The sequence below is a fragment of the Chenopodium album genome, chromosome 25, assembly GCF_948465745.1.
Source record: "Chenopodium album chromosome 25, dcCheAlbu1.1, whole genome shotgun sequence".
NCBI lineage: Eukaryota > Viridiplantae > Streptophyta > Magnoliopsida > Caryophyllales > Amaranthaceae > Chenopodium > Chenopodium album.
In genome coordinates, this window is record NC_137858.1 from 8137284 (window position 1) to 8156980 (window position 19697).

General features: G+C 32.1%; 2 protein-coding genes across 2 annotated transcripts; both read left to right on the forward strand.

Moving 5' to 3' along the window:
• The first annotated feature begins 1933 nt into the window (after positions 1-1933).
• Positions 1934-8114, forward strand: LOC145615411 (uncharacterized). The gene is made up of 15 exons (XM_081670485.1): positions 1934-1993; positions 2117-2238; positions 3256-3315; positions 3663-3782; positions 3971-4090; positions 4841-4982; positions 5077-5247; positions 5388-5543; positions 5641-5747; positions 6021-6111; positions 6208-6349; positions 6473-6629; positions 6744-6860; positions 7386-7509; positions 7622-8114. Exons 1-15 carry the CDS (start codon positions 1952-1954, stop codon positions 7874-7876), a joined length of 1926 nt encoding a protein of 641 aa, XP_081526611.1. The 5' UTR covers positions 1934-1951; the 3' UTR covers positions 7877-8114.
• A 1393-nt stretch (positions 8115-9507) lies between these two features.
• Positions 9508-14497, forward strand: LOC145615482 (uncharacterized). The gene is made up of 15 exons (XM_081670557.1): positions 9508-10133; positions 10570-10691; positions 10876-10926; positions 11044-11163; positions 11317-11436; positions 11532-11673; positions 11787-11957; positions 12078-12233; positions 12347-12453; positions 12568-12658; positions 12796-12937; positions 13056-13212; positions 13320-13436; positions 13620-13743; positions 13956-14497. Exons 1-15 carry the CDS (start codon positions 10002-10004, stop codon positions 14202-14204), a joined length of 2001 nt encoding a protein of 666 aa, XP_081526683.1. The 5' UTR covers positions 9508-10001; the 3' UTR covers positions 14205-14497.
• The last annotated feature ends 5200 nt before the right edge of the window (positions 14498-19697 follow it).

The following is a 19697-nucleotide window of genomic DNA, read 5'->3' on the forward strand; positions in this document are numbered from 1 at the left end:
ACTCAAGCCTACCACATACGTTTATGACAACATATAATGATCATGTATGGTTTCAAACGGCATTATATGACCCCGAGAGATATCCTTTAGGGTCTCGACACTTTTTGCCAACGGGCCCCGAAACCTCAAAATTTCCTCAAAAAGTGTGGATTATAGCTAGAGCTGTCAAAAACTGACCCGACCCGAAAACCTGACCTTAACGGACAAAGATTTGAATCCAACTTGCACTCAAACAATGGGGTGAAACTACCTGAACCTCACCTGACCTGAACTTAACCGAAAACCCATTTGATCCAATACTTTATGACCTGAACTCGAACCTGCCCCGACCTGATAGTAACCGTCAATCGATTTAATCCGACCCGAAAACAATCCGAACCTGAACTAGTACCCGACCCAATTAAAACATGAACCCGAGTCATGAAGGTTTAATAAAATTTTATATACGTACCTTTTATTCAACTTATATACTGGTATAATTCTATAAACCCTCAATCTTTTGTTCAGCTTATATAACTTTTGTTCACTATTACTCGTATATAGGTTTAACAAAATCTTGATGATGCATGTTTTTTCAGGTTTGGAGAAAATCATTTTGTACACACCTATTAACATTTGAGATTTTTTTAAAGCTTTTAACAAATTAAACATAAAGATGAATCAAACTATTTTGAAAATTTGATTAGCGATGAAAATGTAGAGAAACTAGGATATGTCGAGTGATATATAATTCGTCTCTTCTTTTGCCAACAATTAGTTGATGTTGGTTATGACTTACGAGCATGTTTAAAGAATTGAAGTTACTTGTACAAGCCAAGTGACCATCAAGGTTGAGCTTGTTAAGATCTTATTATAAGCTTAATTGAATAGATACGTACTATTGTTTCCATTTGATTTTAAAGTTAAATAAACTTTTAAATTTGTAAGTGGTACAAACTCCCTTCTTTCATTTTAAGATACCATCATTGGCGTCATATATACCCTAAAATTCCAAGTTTGGTCTAATGCTAGAGAAATATGTAAAGTGGCCCGTCTAAGTTGAGCAATTTGTTCTAGATGGATCAGAACTTCAGAAAGATTATAATCATTTCCACTAATTAGTCATAATTTTAGACAAATTTCATTACTCAAGGAATTATACTCTTAATTATGAGAAAAATGAGACACTATGAGAAATGAGACTATGTGATAATATACAGCCATTTTGTAGACAGACGAATAAAGGTATATACATGAGGCGCTGGGATACTCAACACAATATGGTAACGGTGCACGATTTTGGTTATTTCTTATGTGAATTTACACAATCACCTTAAATTTTTGTGTAGATGATCATAAATTACTCAAATTTCTCATACCTTAATTCATATTCTTAGCATTATATAGTTAAACTTCCATTATATATATTTCTATCATACAAGTAGTACCTAAAGTGGTCACACATGCAAATTATACGTAAATAAATCACTACCTACTGTTGCTCTACCTTCAAAGCATAGCAATCTTCTCTCCATTTTATCCATTATCACCAAAAGAAATGGTTGCACCTAAGTAAAGAGATAAACCAAAAAAGGTTAAAACTCCAAACCCTTTTGCTTTTATTTGATTCCAAGAAAATTTCATGTGTTATACTAGTATACTACTATATATTGAGACAATATTTGCTCTACTTTTATGTTATGCTAACTAATTCTAAAGTATCAAAAAAAAAAAAAAAAAAAAAAAAAACTGATTCTAAAGTAAGGTAAACAGTGAACAAAAGAGCTTCATTATTCTATATATATTCAACAATCAATATATATATATATATATATATATATATATATATATATATATATATATATATATATATATATATATATGATTAATAAAATTGAATATTGTAATTAATTTACTTTTAATTGCTATATTCTGTGCTTTTTTTTTTTAAGGTACAAAATTTATTTCAGCTATGTCATTCAAGGCAGTCCAACTTACTGTCCAAGATCATTATGTAAGTGTGCATTACAAACACTAATGAACATATTAAGTTTATTAACCATGAAGTATTATTTTGTATGCAATTTTATATGATATAATGTAAATAATTATTCTACATTGTGATCTTAACTTGCAGATTGTTATCGATAATGGAATACTCGAAATCACAATATCGAAACCAGACGGGATCATCACGAAGATAAAGTACAATGGTATAGAGAATTTGCTTGAAGACACGGTTGTAGAAGAACATAGAGGGTATGCTAGCTACGCAGAAATTATATTGTAAGAGCAGGAGTAGCTTAGCGTTGTCTTATTTTAAGACTTTACTAAACTAATTTAATTAGACCTCTCAAAATCTATACTAGAATACAACAATTCAAAGCCAACTATTCACCCATTCAAGTCTTAACGAGGATCTTAAGAAATCAAAACTCCAATTCAAACTTTTATCAAACAAAACAACATGTCAACATCTTTACAAAAATTTGTTAGATTTTTTTAAAACAAGCGGGAACACCTTTATGATGATATCATAACAAGTCTTAAGAATTAGAGCTTATGAGCAAGCTAAGATTAGCGCAATCTTGTCTTAAGACTTTAATCCATTGCCACATCCGTTATTAGGTTACTTTTTTAATTTATAACTAGTCTCTAGACCCGTGTAATGCACGACTTGTTCATAGAAAATTGCATTGAAAGATGAGTGAGAAAATACCAATAAATAATTATGAGTGTAATATGTAAATGAAAACATAATTAAAGAAATAAAAATTTTGGGACTTTAATTGAAATGAGACTTAATAGAAAGAAGATGGAGGGACTAAAATTAAAGAGAGAAATTAAAAAGGTTGAATTAAAGAGGGGAGATGAAGATGAAGTGTTTAATGAAAGAGTTAAGAAAAATTGTATAATCAAAAGTTAAAAATGTAAAACGACATGTGGCACGTTGAGTTGGAGAAGATAGGAAAGTGTAATAGAATGATGACACATGTTTTTTTTGGTTTTGCCTTTTTAAATACTAAGTATAAATATAGATAGGTATAGATATATATTATATTAAGACGCTTTAAGACTCGATCATATTTATCTCTTCATCCCTCAGACTCAATTAAACTTGGCCCCAGTTGCAAACTTTAAATTAGACATTCCCAAATCTTACATAGAGCTAGTTCTTAGAATTTCTCTCTTCTTAATAAACCCCATTATTGATGCTCAAAGTTGATCTTTGAAAGAAAATATTATCGTGATTCATGATGGATATACTATACGCAGGTATTGGGACCTTAATTGGAGTGATCCTGGAACTCCAGGCACAACAGGCTACGGGGAAAGGTATGTACTACCTCCATTACATATTATTTGTAACGATAAGATATTTTCCCTCTTTACTTCATGTCAAATCGTTGCAAATAATATTTAACGGAGGTAGTATAAATGTATAATATTGTGTGTGTGTGTTTTTTTTTTTTTTAATTTTTTTACTTATGATTTTCCCACTGTATTATCAATTGCACATTGAAGACTGTGTATATGCCAAGTTCTTGAACTTTCACTTTCTCAATATTTTTGTTTAATTTCTTTAATTTAATCGTAAATTACTTTTTGTAGATTGACGATATTCATGTTAACCCCAAATTATTTCGGGACTAATGTTTTGTTGTTGTTGTAAAATTGTGCAGAATCAAAGGAACCGATTTTCAAGTTGTAGTAGAGAAGGATGAAATGGTGGAAGTGTCTTTCACAAGAACATGGAATCCTTCATCTAAAGCCAAATTTGTGCCATTGAACATTGATAGAAGGTACTGCTTCCTCCTCATAATATAAAACATGATTTTTGTAGTTACACTAGGTTAATTACTCCCTCCGTCTTTTTATTAGATGTCTATTTATAGTATTTATTACTCACATAATAAAGAGAAGTAGACATCTAATTAAGGTTCGGAGGGAGTTCTATTTTATGGCTAAAATTGTTATGAACTTTTATTAGGGTCATAATGCTTCAAGGTTCATCAGGGTTCTACTGTTATGGTATTTATGAGAAATTAAAGGAATGGCCTGGATTCAATCTTCCTCAAACAAGGATTGTTTTCAAGGTTAATAAAAAGTGGTAAAAACCTGACTTCTACTTCTACTTTCTTATTGGCAATGTCTTAAATTAGCTTGTACTCTCTCTATTCAAAAATAATAGTCACGTATATTAACTAGACATGTGCATAAAAAATCGTCAATTGATTTATAGCAAAAAGAAGGGGATGGTAGTACATATACCTCATAAAGTCATAATAATTAGTGTTGCAACCATAGAGCTAGAGTTGATAACCGACCCCAAATCATTTTGGGTCTATGGCCTTGTTGTTGTAATAGCATGTTGATAGGAATGAGCCAACTATTATAAGACTTACAAAGTTTTTTAGTAAAATCACCATGAACATTTAATCATTAACCTTTAGGGGACTCGTAGATTTTAGGTATGAGGCCAATATGGGTTTAGAATGGCGTGATTAATAAAATTTCAATTTCAAACCCATATCTCAACCCTATAACGTATAGTATTGGCTTATTGGGTTTCGAAACTCAAAGGGGAGGTCTGTATAACTCATATCATACCTCTCAAGTATCAAATAAAAAGAAAATATATATTCCTTAACAACAACCAACATAAATTATTAAGAATCGAGTTCTAATCATCCCATGCCACCTTGTTTTTATTCGTGATTCCAAATCTATACCACTATGTGAACAGTGAACTTACACCCCCTATAGGGTATGTACAATGTGACAAATAATTCTAGATGGATAGAGTAAGTTATAAGGCTGAGTTAAACAAGCAGTTTTTGACAGTTAAATTGATGAACAGGTTTCAGTATATGGCAGTAGCAGACAACAGACAAAGAAAAATGCCACTTCCAGATGACAGGTCACCAGGAAGGTGCCAAATCCTTGAACCTCCTGAAGCAGTGCTTCTTACAAACCCAATTGAAGAAGAATTTAAAGGAGAGGTATATATTGATCCAACTCACTATTATACAGGTTTACAAAATATTTTATTGTATGATAAAATGTTTACCTATATATACATATATATTGTACTAGGTGGATGACAAATACCAGTATTCATGTGAAGACAGAAATCTCCAAGTCCATGGATGGATATGCACCGATCCCCCTACCGGAGTTTGGCAAATAACGCCAAGTGACGAGTTCAGAACCGGTGGGCCCTTCAAGATAAATCTAGCCTCTCATGTTGGCCCTTACAACCTTGCAGTAAGTAAATTATTAGGTGCACGTGAAAGTATAAACTTTTTGTACGGAACTAGGCAATTGATGTGAAAATTTGAAGGTACGCCGATTAGTCCAATATGGTTACTACATTGAAGTAATGAATACAAATTTTTGAAATTCAGATGTTCATAAGTGCACATTATGCTGGGGAGGACATGGTAGCAAAATTTGCACAAGGTGAGGCATGGAAAAGGGTGTTTGGTCCGGTTTTTACGTATGTTAACTGTGTGCCTAAAGAAGATGATTGGCATTGGTTATGGGATGATGCTAAAGAACAGGTTAATAACTAACATTTTACCTATGAAATTTTGGTGTATGTATATTTTAAAATGAATTTATCTCAATCCTAAAGTACTGATACATAAAAATACGTAGGCGACGATTGAAGCAGATAGTTGGCCGTACACATTTCCTGCTTCTGAAGACTATCCAACATCTGAACAAAGAGGTTGCCTCTCTGGTAGATTATTAGTCCATGACAGGTTAGTTATTTTATTTACTCTGTATATTTTAGTCTATTTGGCTAATGATTTGGTGTTACATAATATATGTATGTGACTTTGTGTCGTGTCATAAATTTTATTAAGATACCTCATCTTCTATCTAAAAATAGAGAATGTTGACATTTGAACTCAAAACCTCTGTCCTCAAAGTAGTCTAGGATATACTCAACTATTTTTGTCTATACCATCAGTCTACTGATGAATTAGTATCACTTAACTAACCATAGTTTACAAATTTACATGGATCTTTAGGTATTTTGATGATGATCATATCCCAGCAAATGGAGCATATATAGGTTTAGCTTCTCCTAATGAAACCAAATCTTGGCAACTGGAAAGCAAGGTGTAATTGATTTACTACTATATAACTAAGTGAAAATTAGCTCAAAATGAGTATTTTTTGTATACGGTTTTAATGAATTAAATTGCATATTAACAGGGTTACCAGTTTTGGACAAAAACAGATGAGGATGGCTATTTCTTCATAGATAATATAAGAGCTGGTGACTACAATCTGTATGCCTCGGTCCCTGGCTTCATAGGAGACTATGCATGCGACAATGGTGTTTCTATTACTCCAGGTCTTCAAACTTACTCCTATTTACACGAAATTTTTTACCAAATTTCCGGTGCTTAAGCATCTTACATTACTAATAAAACTGTAAAGGATAAGTTCATAAGTTACAGTATGCAAAATTATACAGGCTGTGTTATTGATATGGGTGAAATTGTGTATGAACCTCCAAGCGATGGACCTACATTGTGGGAAATCGGTGTTCCTGATCGAACAGCTAGAGGGTTTTACATACCTGACCCCAACCCTAAGTATGTCAACAAGCTCTTTCTCAATCACCCTGACAGGTTAGCTCTCATTTTCAGAGTTTCTGAGCTGTCGTGTTTTTACATATTGTTTAGCAGTGTTTTCTAGGCTAATCATCAATTAGTAACTTTTTTAGGTGTCAACTTTTGAAACAGATTTAGACAATATGGTTTATGGGAAAGATATACCGAATTATATCCTAATGAAGATCTAGTCTATACAATTGGTGAAAGTGATTACGAAAAGGATTGGTTCTTTGCTCAAGTTACCAGGTAACTAAGGCATCATACTTTGGTTGAAAGTCATCAAGACATTGATCAAAATGTTGTATGTTTGCATCTTCCTGGAGTAATGTCTTTTATCAGTTGTCATTTTTGACAATGGCTGAAAGCCTGAAATGGAAATAACTATCAGTAACAATCAGCTTTAATCAGTTTCTATTAGTAGACACGTTCGATCAGTCACAATCTGTTCTTAATTACTCTGTAGTAAAATCAGCTCAAACAGAAGCACTAGAGAAGCAGCAAAAAATTAGCTTTGATAAATGAAAATCATCAATTAAAATTAGTCTACTGTCAATCAGCAAAAATGATCAGTTTTAGGCAATTATAGTTAGTTTAGTTCAGTTAAAATCAGTGAATGGAACATGTAAGTATTCATATTTCAACAAGTCAAATGGAAAAACAATAGGTTACATCATTTTTGAGCCATATGCCAAACATATGTGCTCGTGTAAAGCTTTACAACAAATGAATAATCCTATCACTAGCAAAAAAATGTTTTTCAAAATCTTGCAGGAAGAATGGGAATACATACCAAGGCACCACATGGAAAATCAAGTTCAACCTTGAAGAAGTTGATCAACATGGAGTCTATAAACTAAGATTAGCACTTGCAACTGCAAACTTGGCAGAATTACAGGTAATTTATTCACGAAACATGTATCAAGTTAATTTTTCTATCTACCACATACTATGATTGTCAACTGGAGAACATTTATTTTGTACATATGTATGTGGAAAACCATGTTTAGGTACGAGTAAACGATCCAAAAGCAGATCCTCCTGTTTTTACAACAGGACTAATAGGGAAAGAAAACGCGATTGCAAGACATGGGATTCATGGGCTTTACAGGCTTTACACTGCAGATATACAAGGAATTAAGCTTGTACAAGGTGACAATATAATCTATTTGACTCAAGCAAATGGTGGTAGCCCTTTTGTAGGAATCATGTATGACTACATTCGGCTTGAAGGGCCGCCTTCTGATGTATTGCCATGTATATAAAGAAGATGATTATGTATATGCTGCTAATGCACAGCAATCTTCATTGTGAAATGTAATTATGTTGTGATTGTCAGATGTATACATAAGAAGCAAATTATTGCTTATGTAGTATGAGTTTTTCTGAAGTATAAAACAATTTCAAACAATACAAGGAAAATCTGTAAAAAAATGCTTTTTATTTAAGCATTCTTAAATATATGTTTGAAAAATTTTTAAGGATCCTGTTTTAATAAGTAGAAAGTTTGACAAAATGATAAGGAAGCTGGAAGCTCCTCAGTGTATTGATTCTTTTGAAGCATTCTTAATTAAATGTTACCTAGAGTTCATACAAAGCATTTTGGAGCCAGAATTTTATAATGACACCAAATACAAGTGGTTTGATAAAGTAGGTACTTGCATGGGGATAAATCCGGAAAAGTTTGGTATCATGACTTAAAAGGTAATTGGATTTAACCCTCTAGGGACGTACTCTTTAGACTGAGGATTCCCTTATCTTTTCCCCTCATTGCCGAATTCTCCAAAACATCACGACAATTATATTTAAAAAGTACATATGAGAAGTAAGCAATATTTTAGAAAGACACTAAGCTCCTCAACAATTGACTAATACTAAGTACAATAGAAACTTGGCTCTTGTATTATAAGAAATTTCTTTGGAATAAGAAGAAGTCATTGCCAAGGTAAGAAAGTAAAAAAGAGAACTTCCCAATTCAATTAAGGCCATGTGAGTTAAGTTTATTTCATGCTCTCTAACGAGTCGTTGCAATGTTAATACATAATCACAATGTGTCACATTCTCACATAACATTACATGCCCCTTCACGTAAGCGAAGTACATGTTTTATGTAATCATTATATACTGTATTCATATTCGATACACGAATATAATGACCCAACGGATAACAAACTACAAGGAAGAGTAAATCAATAGTTCATTTCATGCTTTACACAATACCTAATAGTTAAAACAAATAATCATTTTCCTCTCCATAAACCTCAAACCACCTCCAAAAATAGGTCTAGTTTCAACATGTTTCATATACTTATTACGTAGTATTTCTTAGTAAATTCGGATAAGGCAGGAAACAATCAAATCAGATCAGAACTTATAATTAACATTTACTTATTGTTAAATATAGTTAATTGCGTATTAAAAAAAATATGGAAATTATATATTTAAAAAGTTCATAATGAGATGATTTCATGAATCTAACAAAATTCATTTCGATAATGTTTTTCTTTATAGATTAGTATTAAGATGCGGGCAAAGTTTAGTCAAATTATTGAATCAGATTAAATCAAACCAAATCAGAAAAATTCAAATCAGATCTTAGTAAAATCAGACCAGATTTACTTATTTCAGGTGGAGAGAACAAGTCCTTAGGGCCTGTTCACATTTACTGAACTGAGCTGAACTGAACTGATTGGAACTGAACTGAACTGAACTGAGCTGAAATGAATATATTATGAGAGAGGAAAATTAAGAGCTGAACTGAACTGAACTGAACTGAACTGATTGGAGCTGAACTGAACTGAACTGAAATTAAGTAAATGTGAACAGGCTCTTTGTTAATATCGTCAAAACCAAAATTATGTATCAACATCAAACATCATAAATAAACCATAAATCGATCCCCACCCTCAACCCCCAACTCCCAAATCAAAAACACAAAATCAAATTATCCACAAACATACCCACAAATTTTTACAAACAATTAAATCAAAATCAAAATGAATTAAATTATCCAAATTCTTGGATTGCACGTCCTTTTATAAGAAAATCCATCTACCAAGCGAGTAACGACCAAGTCAAGAGTAGAAAAAGGAAACCCCAAAAAAAGGAGGTCCAAAGATAAAGATTATTTATGCTTTAATCCTTTTAATTTCAAGGAAATTGATGCTTTAATTCTAGTTTAAATCCATAATTATAATTTTATTATATGCAAGTTGCTGCCTAATTATAGACAGACCATACATATAGTTGTACATATACACACATACAGTTTATACTAAAGTCTAAAAATATTCGATATTTACCAAGAAAGGCTACAATTATCTACCATATTTCATACAGTACAAATTTGATCAAGCATAAAAATTTTATTGGTTGATCTGAGGAGGAAGAATGTCGTCGTTGTCGTCGTCGTCGAAAGCGAAATCGTGGATGTGTGGGTGTTGTGGCAATGGTGGAGGTGTGGAACCAGGCCCAGATGCCCCAACAGATCAAGCTGTTCAACTTCAGATTCTTGATCGTTATGTAAGTGTCGGTGTTTTATTTAATTTCTAAAGTTTTTATTTTTACTAAGTGGTTTGGAATGTTTGTTATGTTGGTTATGTTTGGTTATTTGTTTGAGTCTAGGGAATATATATGATGTACTTTCATTTATTGGATTGTCGGGTTTAAAAGCACGTACTCTCAAGTGCACCTAATAATTTACCTTATCGTTGTTACTTTTGATAGTTTTGGATGGTTAACTTAGGATAGTAGTAAGACTAGTAAGATTGTCTTTCAAATTGCAACCTATGGTTCTCATTCAAATTGCAACCGTAACATATCCTGTTTAATAGTATTGTCTTTCAATTATCATACCTAAGTACTCCCTCCGTTTTACTTGTCACGATAATAGTATAAATTGAACTAGTAATATGATAATATAAGTTCTATGGATTTAAGCTGGAGTATGTACTTGCAGGTAGTATTAGACAATGGAATAGCTCGAGTGACAATATCGAAACCAGGAGGAATTGTCACTGGAATAGCTTATAATGGCATTGACAATTTGCTTGAATCTCGAAATCCTGAGGATAATAGAGGGTAAGCATTGCATATAATCAGCTTTGTACAATCATTTTGCTTATTGAAATAAATATTCCAATTAGTCTCTTTATAGAAAATAGAAAATTTTCAAAATAATGAAAGAAAAGCTGATCATGGCATGTGAAAATTTTCACTATTTTTCGCTTGTTTTATGATACATTTAACTGTATTATGAATCCAGGTATTGGGATCTTGTTTGGAATGATGCTACTACTCCAGGGACATTTGACACGTTTGTTCCTTTCGCCTTCTTCTTTCATTGTTTGCCAAAATTATATTAATAAAATTTGTTGTCAATTTTAGGCTTGTTTTACAAATTTGACTAAGGCTATTTGTTAATTATATGCAGGATAAAAGCAACAAATTTTCAGGTGATAATGTCAAATGATGATCAGGTGGAAGTTTCCTTTAGTAGACAGTGGGATCCTTCACTCAAGGGCAAGTTAGTCCCATTGAACATCGATAAAAGGTAGTTGCTTTAATCTTCTCTATAGTATTCAAATTACTTCTTTGTCTAGATTTAGTTGTCATGTTAATAATGTGCTTTAAACCGATAATGTAAAAACTAATACTAGGTGGAGACAGTAATATGGTAAAACTGATGATTATATTATACTTTTAGGTTTATAATGTTGCGTGGCTCATCCGGGTTCTATACCTATGCAATCTATGAGCATATGAATGATTGGCCTGGCTTCAGCATGGGTGAAACTAGGATCACATTCAAGCTCAATAAACAGTGGTATGAGGAAACTGATTTCTTTTGACAGGTTTCATTGCAAACCAACTATTTAGAAGAGATTATAAGTAACAAACACGATATATTTTATGTATTAGGTTTCACTACATGGCTATTGCAGATGACAGGCAAAGGTTCATGCCTTTGCCTGATGATAGGATGCCCGGAAGGTGCCAAAAGCTTGCCTATCCTGAAGCTGTTCTGCTGACAAACCCTGTAGAACCAAGTCTTAAAGGAGAGGTATCATTTCCTCTTATCTCATATAGATAAATGATGATTATGCATTAATTTAAGTATTTTTTGAGATTTGTTCAATTATGCTTAGTGAATAAATGAATTGTTATATCATATAGGTTGATGACAAATACCAGTATTCATGTGACAACAAAGACATCCTAGTCCATGGTTGGATTTGCACTGACCAGCCTACAGGGTTTTGGCAAATCACACCTAGCTACGAGTATCGGTCTGGTGGGCCCGTCAAACAAAACCTGACATCCCACGTGGGGCCTACATCCTTATCAGTAAGTGAACATTCAGCTAGTTGTACCAAGGACTTAAAAACCTAGAAGATAAGTGTGGAGTTTTCTTTCTGGTATTGTTTCTGGATGAACTTAGCTGATGAAAAACTATGTTGATTGCAGGTGTTTTATAGTGGTCATTATGCAGGGGATGCTCTGGTGCCGAAATTTGATGATAATGAGCCGTGGAAAAGGGTATTTGGGCCTGTTTTCATCTACTGCAATTCTTGTCCAAAGGATGTTGATTTTCATTCGCTTTGGGAAGATGCTAAGAAACAGGTTACTGGACTGTTGTTATACTTTCGTTAGATGATTTTTTGTACACCTCGTTGATTAGCACTGAAAACAAGTTTCTGACCATATTTTTATGTTTCATTTTCATGCATGTATAGTTGGTAGTAGAAACTCAGAACTGGCCCTACAGTTTTCCGGCTTCAGAAGATTTTCCAAAACCTAATCAAAGGGGTAAAGTCAGTGGCAGATTATTTGTCCGAGACAGGTTGTTTATAAAGACATTAAGCTTTTATACATTGATATTTCATTTATATTATGATTTTTCACACTTGTGCTTTTCAATTGACAATGATTCTATGGTTTACATAATTTTGTTTAGGTATGTTAGTGATGATCATATTCCAGCAAGTGGAGCTTATGTGGGACTAGCCCCACCAGGACCGCCTGGGTCGTGGCAAACTGAAATCAAGGTAATTTTTAGTACATTTACATGCATTTAACTGAAAACCCTTTGATCTGACCATTTATGTCTCACCATATTACCACTGGTACCTTAATATCCAGCTCCAAATTTGTGCTAAAAACCGCCATTTGTTCAATATTTCAGGGTTATCAGTTCTGGACAACAGCAGATGAGAACGGTTCTTTCTCTATTGAGGGCATAAGAGAAGGAGATTATAATCTTTACTCTTATGTTCCTGGTGTCATTGGAGACTATAGATGCGATGCTGTCATCACCATAACTGCAGGTTTGAACAATCTTTCTTTACATAGTATCATGAAAGGAATGTTGCTTATGCTATATCAACTATGAACAACACTTTCCAGTACTATTATTTTTACTTGTGAGTATTGAATTGATATCAGGATGTGATGCCCAAATGGGTGACTTGGTGTATGAACCTCCTCGAGATGGACCAACCTTGTGGGAAATCGGATTTCCTGATCGTACTGCAGCAGAATTCTTTGCTCCTGATCCTAATCCTAACTATGTCAATCAACTCTATGTTAATCATCCTGACAGGTTAGTAAATTTATTAACAATTTTTCTTACACAAATTCTGTTGAAAAAACAGTCAACTTGATGTAGTTGCTCATATTTGACAACTATTTGCATTAAATCTTTGGCAGGTTTAGGCAATATGGATTGTGGGAGAGATACACGGAATTGTACCCAAATGATGATCTAGTTTTTACCATTGGTGCAAGTCAGTACCGAAAGGATTGGTTCTTTGCTCAAGTTCCTAGGTACGTAGTCTCAGTTTTCCTACAGAACTTGTACCACTTTCACTTGCTTGATACATATATGATCGTAAACCTGTGAAAAGAATTGTCTGTTGTAAATTTGTAATACATTTTTCGCTGCCAAGTAACAACATTGTCACAAAGTGTAAGATTCACTAAGAAGGCCTAGCTTATTTTGTCACACAGGAAAACAGAAAACGGGTTTGTAGGAACAACTTGGCAAGTCAAATTCAAATTAGACGAGGTAGATCAGAAGGGTATCTACAAATTGAGGCTGGCAATTGCTTCTGCTACCCTTGTTGAAGTTCAGGTAATGTCTCATTTTCAAGCTCCTTTTATATGTTTACTTCATATACTATATGTTCCGTTTTCAATTTTTGTTCGTTCTACTCGGACTATTGTCTCTTACAAAAATATAAATAGGAAGAACAAAAAGGAACAAAATTTATATGCAGCCATTTAGGTGTTATGATATCTGTATTGTTTATTGAGCGAATAATAATGATTGGAAATATTATATAGGTACGGATGAACGATAGAAATGCAAATCGGCCTATATTTACAACAGGACTTATAGGGAGGGATAACTCAATTGCAAGACATGGATGTCATGGCTTGTATTGGCTTTATAACGTGGACATACAGGGTTCAAAGCTTGTAAAAGGCGATAATATTATGTTTTTGACTCAACCAAGGAACCAAAGCCCATTCCAAGGAATATTATATGATTATTTACGTCTTGAAGGACCTCCTGCCAATGAAGCAATCTAATACGAGTACCAAAGGACTGACTCACTTGGTAATACTCTTACCTGAAATCATGATATATAGGGTTTGAATTTTATCGAGTGAGGCTACCTTACCTGCAACTACAGAATGAATGAACTACATCTCCTTACCTTTAATAATAAAAATAAAATTAAAGCAGTGCAATAACCTCTTGTATTTTCTGCTATTATATTTTAGATATTATTTTATTTTTTCTGTATAAATTGATGTATCATAATCTTGTAATTAAATAAATGAATGGATAAAGTGGCTGATTTATGATACCCAAATGTTTAGGTCCATTTCCTTTTGTTGTTATTTCAGCATTAATGATGTTTTATACTTAGTAGTATTACTAGTAGAGTAGTAGTATGTTCTAGAGGCCCTTTACTCTTTTTTTTTTTTTTTTTTTTTTTAAAGCTAGTTGATGTTTAGAATTGAACTTTACAAATTTAATTTCAGCTCAGCTATGTAATCCTTAAAAGTGTTCCTTCAAAAAAAATACTATGTAGTATATAATCTGAAAAAGGTTAACCAAAATACAAATCCTTAAATTATGGTATTTAAATTAAATAAATAAATAAATAAAGTTGATTGGTTCCAAAAAAAAAAAAAAAAAAAAAGTTGATTAAACTGGGCCTCAAAAATCCAACTCTCTAATACTGTCTTAAGCCCAAGAAATTACTTAAAGCCCAAAATCTAAACCTGAGTTGCAATACTCACTTGTAGGCCCAAACTTTGAAATTTACCTTTCTTGGTCATACTACCTTTGTTAATTTTTTTTTTTCAAAAATAAATAATATCCCTTTGTTGCATATAATTAATAGAGATAGTATCTATTTTGATAAAAAGAGCATAGATTTACATCAATTAATACTTTGCTAATGTTATATGCTTCAACGCTTGTATATATTAATTATTATATTCATTAATCGATGAAATTATTGAAATGCAATACAATTTAGTTGAATTCAGTAATGCGTTGACATTTCAATCCCATTAACCTTTGAAAAATTTTACGAAGTTAGTTGAAACTAGTAACTATTTCATTGACAAACTATCATGATTTATGGCATGACATAATGTAGCACAAAAGTTGTTATGGGCTTGCCATAATAAACTAATGGTGGTAAATGGTCACCAAACTAATGCTCCATTATTATTTAATCAAAGACTAATTCAACTAATTACATTTTACAGCTTCCCTTAAATAAAAAAAATAAAAAAAAATAAAAATTACATTTTACAGCAGTGACACTTTACCAATTGAACTAAATAAGTAGATGAAACTTTACCAAACCACATTTTCCTGTTTATTAGTGCTCTGCGTTTTGCTTCACCCTTTTCTTTTACTAATTAGTTCATGAAGAAGCCTTTGAAATTAATAACTTTTAGGGCCTGTTCTCTTACGTTGAAATTCAGTTCAGCTCCTAATTTCCTACTCTTGTAAAATATTCTTTTCAGTTCAGTTCAATTCAGCTCAGCTAAGTTCAGTCCACTTCAGCTGAGTTCAGTCAATGAGAACAGGCCCTTACTAGTGACAATTTTAGACAACAAACGGTTGTTTGAGATTAAATTGTGATAGGTAAATATAAGTTAATTAGTTAAGCCAATAATGAATTGAGAGTAAAATTCAAGATTTGTGATCAAATACATTTCGCCTACATAAGCATGTAAGTTTTTATACACACTCGGGAGCAAGATGCATCAAAGTTATTTTTTGCTCATTTGATGATTAAATCAACAATCGATCTCATTTAATCATCAAAATAAGCAAAAAATACCTTGGAAGCACCATGCACCCAAGTAGATAAAACAACCTTCGACGTAAGCAAGTGGCCAAAATATGAAGGGCTTAGAATTAGGTAATTGACTTATTGTGCTCGTGACAAAGTCTTTTTCTCTGCATTATAATCTGTATCTCAAATTTTATTGAAGAAAAATGATAAACCAATTCACGGAGTAAGAATCTAAGAAAAATTCCATAACACTTTTTTAATTTTTTTTGTCCTAATATAACTTAATCCTAACCAACTTTGAAACTGAAAAACATTTCAACTTTTGTCTTTGCGCAAGTGTATGTATCTACCACAAAATATTAAGGTCCCCAAGGGCCCCCAACTATAGACAAACAAAAATGTCACATGCTTAGTTTCACACTTGAACACTATTCTACTTCAATGCTTTAAGTAATCATAGCATACTTTAAATTGTAACAAAATGATAAGTTTGAGATTTTAAGGTAGTGTTGAAGTTACTTAAGATTTATTAGGCATTTTTTGTTTATTTTATTTTTTAAAATAATAGAAATAGGGAATGTTAATATACATACTTATAATTTATTAGGGGTATATTCTGTACACCTATTTTCACTTATTTTAAGTGTAATAAGTTCAGTTAAGTTCAGATAAGTTTAGTTCAGTTCAAGTTTGATAAGTTCTGATAAGGGTTACTCAAGTACAAATTATAACTCAAATAAGGTTTAATAAGGTCTAATAAGTTTAGATAAGTTCAGGTAAATTCAGATAAGTTCAAATAAATTAAGATAAATTTAGATCAGTGAAAATCAGGTGAATAGAATACACCCTAGCTATAGAATTAGCATGGTGCTTCATGAACACTACAATGCATCTAAAATACTACATACGGACAAAAGAACGGTGGTCTCACATAACCACTTCCTTCTTTTGCTTACAAAACGCTTTGACCCATTTTTAAATTTTATATATCGCTTAGTAGAAGAACGGTTCTAAGACATTATTTTGTATGATCTATTGTACCCGGCCAAAAAGTAAATGTATGAAAACTAACAATGGTGCGCCGTTAGATCCCTCTTATAATGTGACTTTCAATGCATCTAAAATACTACATACGGACAAAAGAACGGTGGTCTCACATAACCACTTCCTTCTTTTGCTTACAAAACGCTTTGACCCATTTTTAAATTTTATATATCGCTTAGTAGAAGAACGGTTCTAAGACATTATTTTGTATGATCTATTGTACCCGGCCAAAAAGTAAATGTATGAAAACTAACAATGGTGCGCCGTTAGATCCCTCTTATAATGTGACTTTCAATTGGCCAAGAAAGTCATGGACCAACTAAACATACACACCTAAAGTTAGTTCTTATAACGTGTACATGAGTACATCTCTTTCTCTCTCTCTCTCTCTTGCTTAGCTTTCCATTTCACAACAGCAGCATGTTGATGAGTTTAGGAAAGAAGCTAAGCTAAGATGGTGACTCCTATTTTCTCCAATATTCAATAATTTTATTATTTTACCAACAGAATCTAACAAGAAAAATCGGCTCAAATTGAAAGAGTAAACTACAAGAAAAGATGCAATAAAATACAAGTAAAAAAACACTATTTTTAGTATATGTATAGTAAGAATGCTTTAATTCAATGTGAAGGCTTCTCCTAAACTAGATATTTTTTTTATTAATTATTTGGTTTGCCAAACATTCTTTTATCTATACCCACCTTATTTATAAAACCTCATTTTCTTCCCACCCCTCCATTTTTCTCCTCCATGCATACTACTACGAATACGACTACCCTCAGGTATGTAATTTAAATTAATTTACGAGTTTTAGAGGGAGAAAGCGAGGAATATCATTAATTATATACTTTGTATATATTATTTTGTAAAATATTGGTAATATTTTATTATATGGTGTGTGTATATATACGTGTAATTTACATGTATAGTAAATGAATTTGGAAGCAGAAAGAAAAGGTGGAGGGCGGTCCAATTTGAAGTTGAAGGCTATTGGAATATGTTGTATGATTTGCCTACGCCATTACAAGTTGTACATCTTCATCTTCTTCATGTAAGTTTTATTTCAATATATCTAAGTTTTCTCTCTAATTTAATTACTTAATTAGCTCAGTCGAATGGAGGATGTTACGTATCTCGTTGTTGGGTCTATCAATTATTCAATTGCATAAGTAGGTGACATGGGTTTTGTCTTAACCACAAGTGCATTTGTAATTATTGATCATAACCTCGATCACACCAATTTTGGATGTTCTTCGTACTTTTTTTACACGGTATAAAAATTGTTGTACTTATTTGTCTTCACTAATATGAACGTATCGTATTTACCGCTGACTTTTGTTTAGCAGTTAATGAAAGCTATTGGTCTTGTTATCCAAAAACTAATTAAAAAAGAAAAAATGTACCAATGTTTTTTTTTTTTATTAAAATTCTCTAATAGACATACATATAAGATATTATAGCTAAGTTATCTTAGATAATTATTATTAACATTGAATTTTTTTATAAAAAAATAAAATAAAAAGTAACAATAAACTGAAAGTGCCACAATAATTGTCCATAAAGTTGTATTAGGTGGACTTGGACAATTAGAATGCCAGTTTTTGGCTTTCTAGCTGTTGAAGATCAATTTAGTACAAATAGATTTTGTGTGCACTAGTTTCTCTAATAATAAGAACTAGTCCATGGTATGATTATGTACAACTAGCCAAACTAGGTCTTTTACGGAATTACGGGTATTAGTTGTAAAGTTTCCATCAGTAATGTTACTTAACAACTGCAATATGGTAATTCTTGGGATAATTGCTATATGTCGGTACCCACTAACACAATCGGATTACATCGTTAATTCTTGTTTATATTATTGTCCATTTATCTTTGTATGTCTTTTTTATACATTGAAGATACAAAATGGAAAACTTTGAAGAGAAAAATATAAGTATTACTCGTATATATCAATGTTAAAAATCATACCTCGAGATTATTTTATTTTAGTAATTATAAGATTTTTTTGCCTTCCAATGGCTTTACGTAATGTTTCTCAAAACTAACATTGCTAGCAAAAAGTTAACATGATGACAATTGAACAATCTTATTTAGCATATAAGAACAAATGTACATCCCATACCCTTTTATCCATTTTGTTTTAATGTTTGTCACCTTTCCTTTGTATGTTTCTTTCCCTTTATTCCTTGTTCCCAATTGAGTAGCAACATTTGTAACTTGTAAGTTTTACAACAATCCCAAAGTATATATAGCTCTTCAAGTATATTATTGTTTTCCTACCTAAAAAAATTATTAAGATTAGTAAATTCTCAAGAAGTCAAGAAATTTGGTTTGATCATTAATGTGTGTGTTGATGATTAGAATCTTTTACATTAATCTCACTATTTAAGGTCAAAGATATGAGCTTTGAATGTAATAATGATTTGATTTTATTACTTGATTGGTAGAAAAGGAATTAGAATAAACTATATATATTACGAGTAGTATGTAATATCTTGTTCACTTCACCTTACTTTTGCTGAATTTAAATTATTTTTATTGAACTGAAATTTGTTGTTAGTTACTTGTGAGTTGCTCCATGTTGCATGCAAAGTGAGTCATTAAACATCGATTTATAATTTATTTTTTTTCAACAGGTTTATAAACTTTTACCACAATAAATAAGCAATATGAATCAAGTGATGACAAATTAATCATCAAAATTAGTTA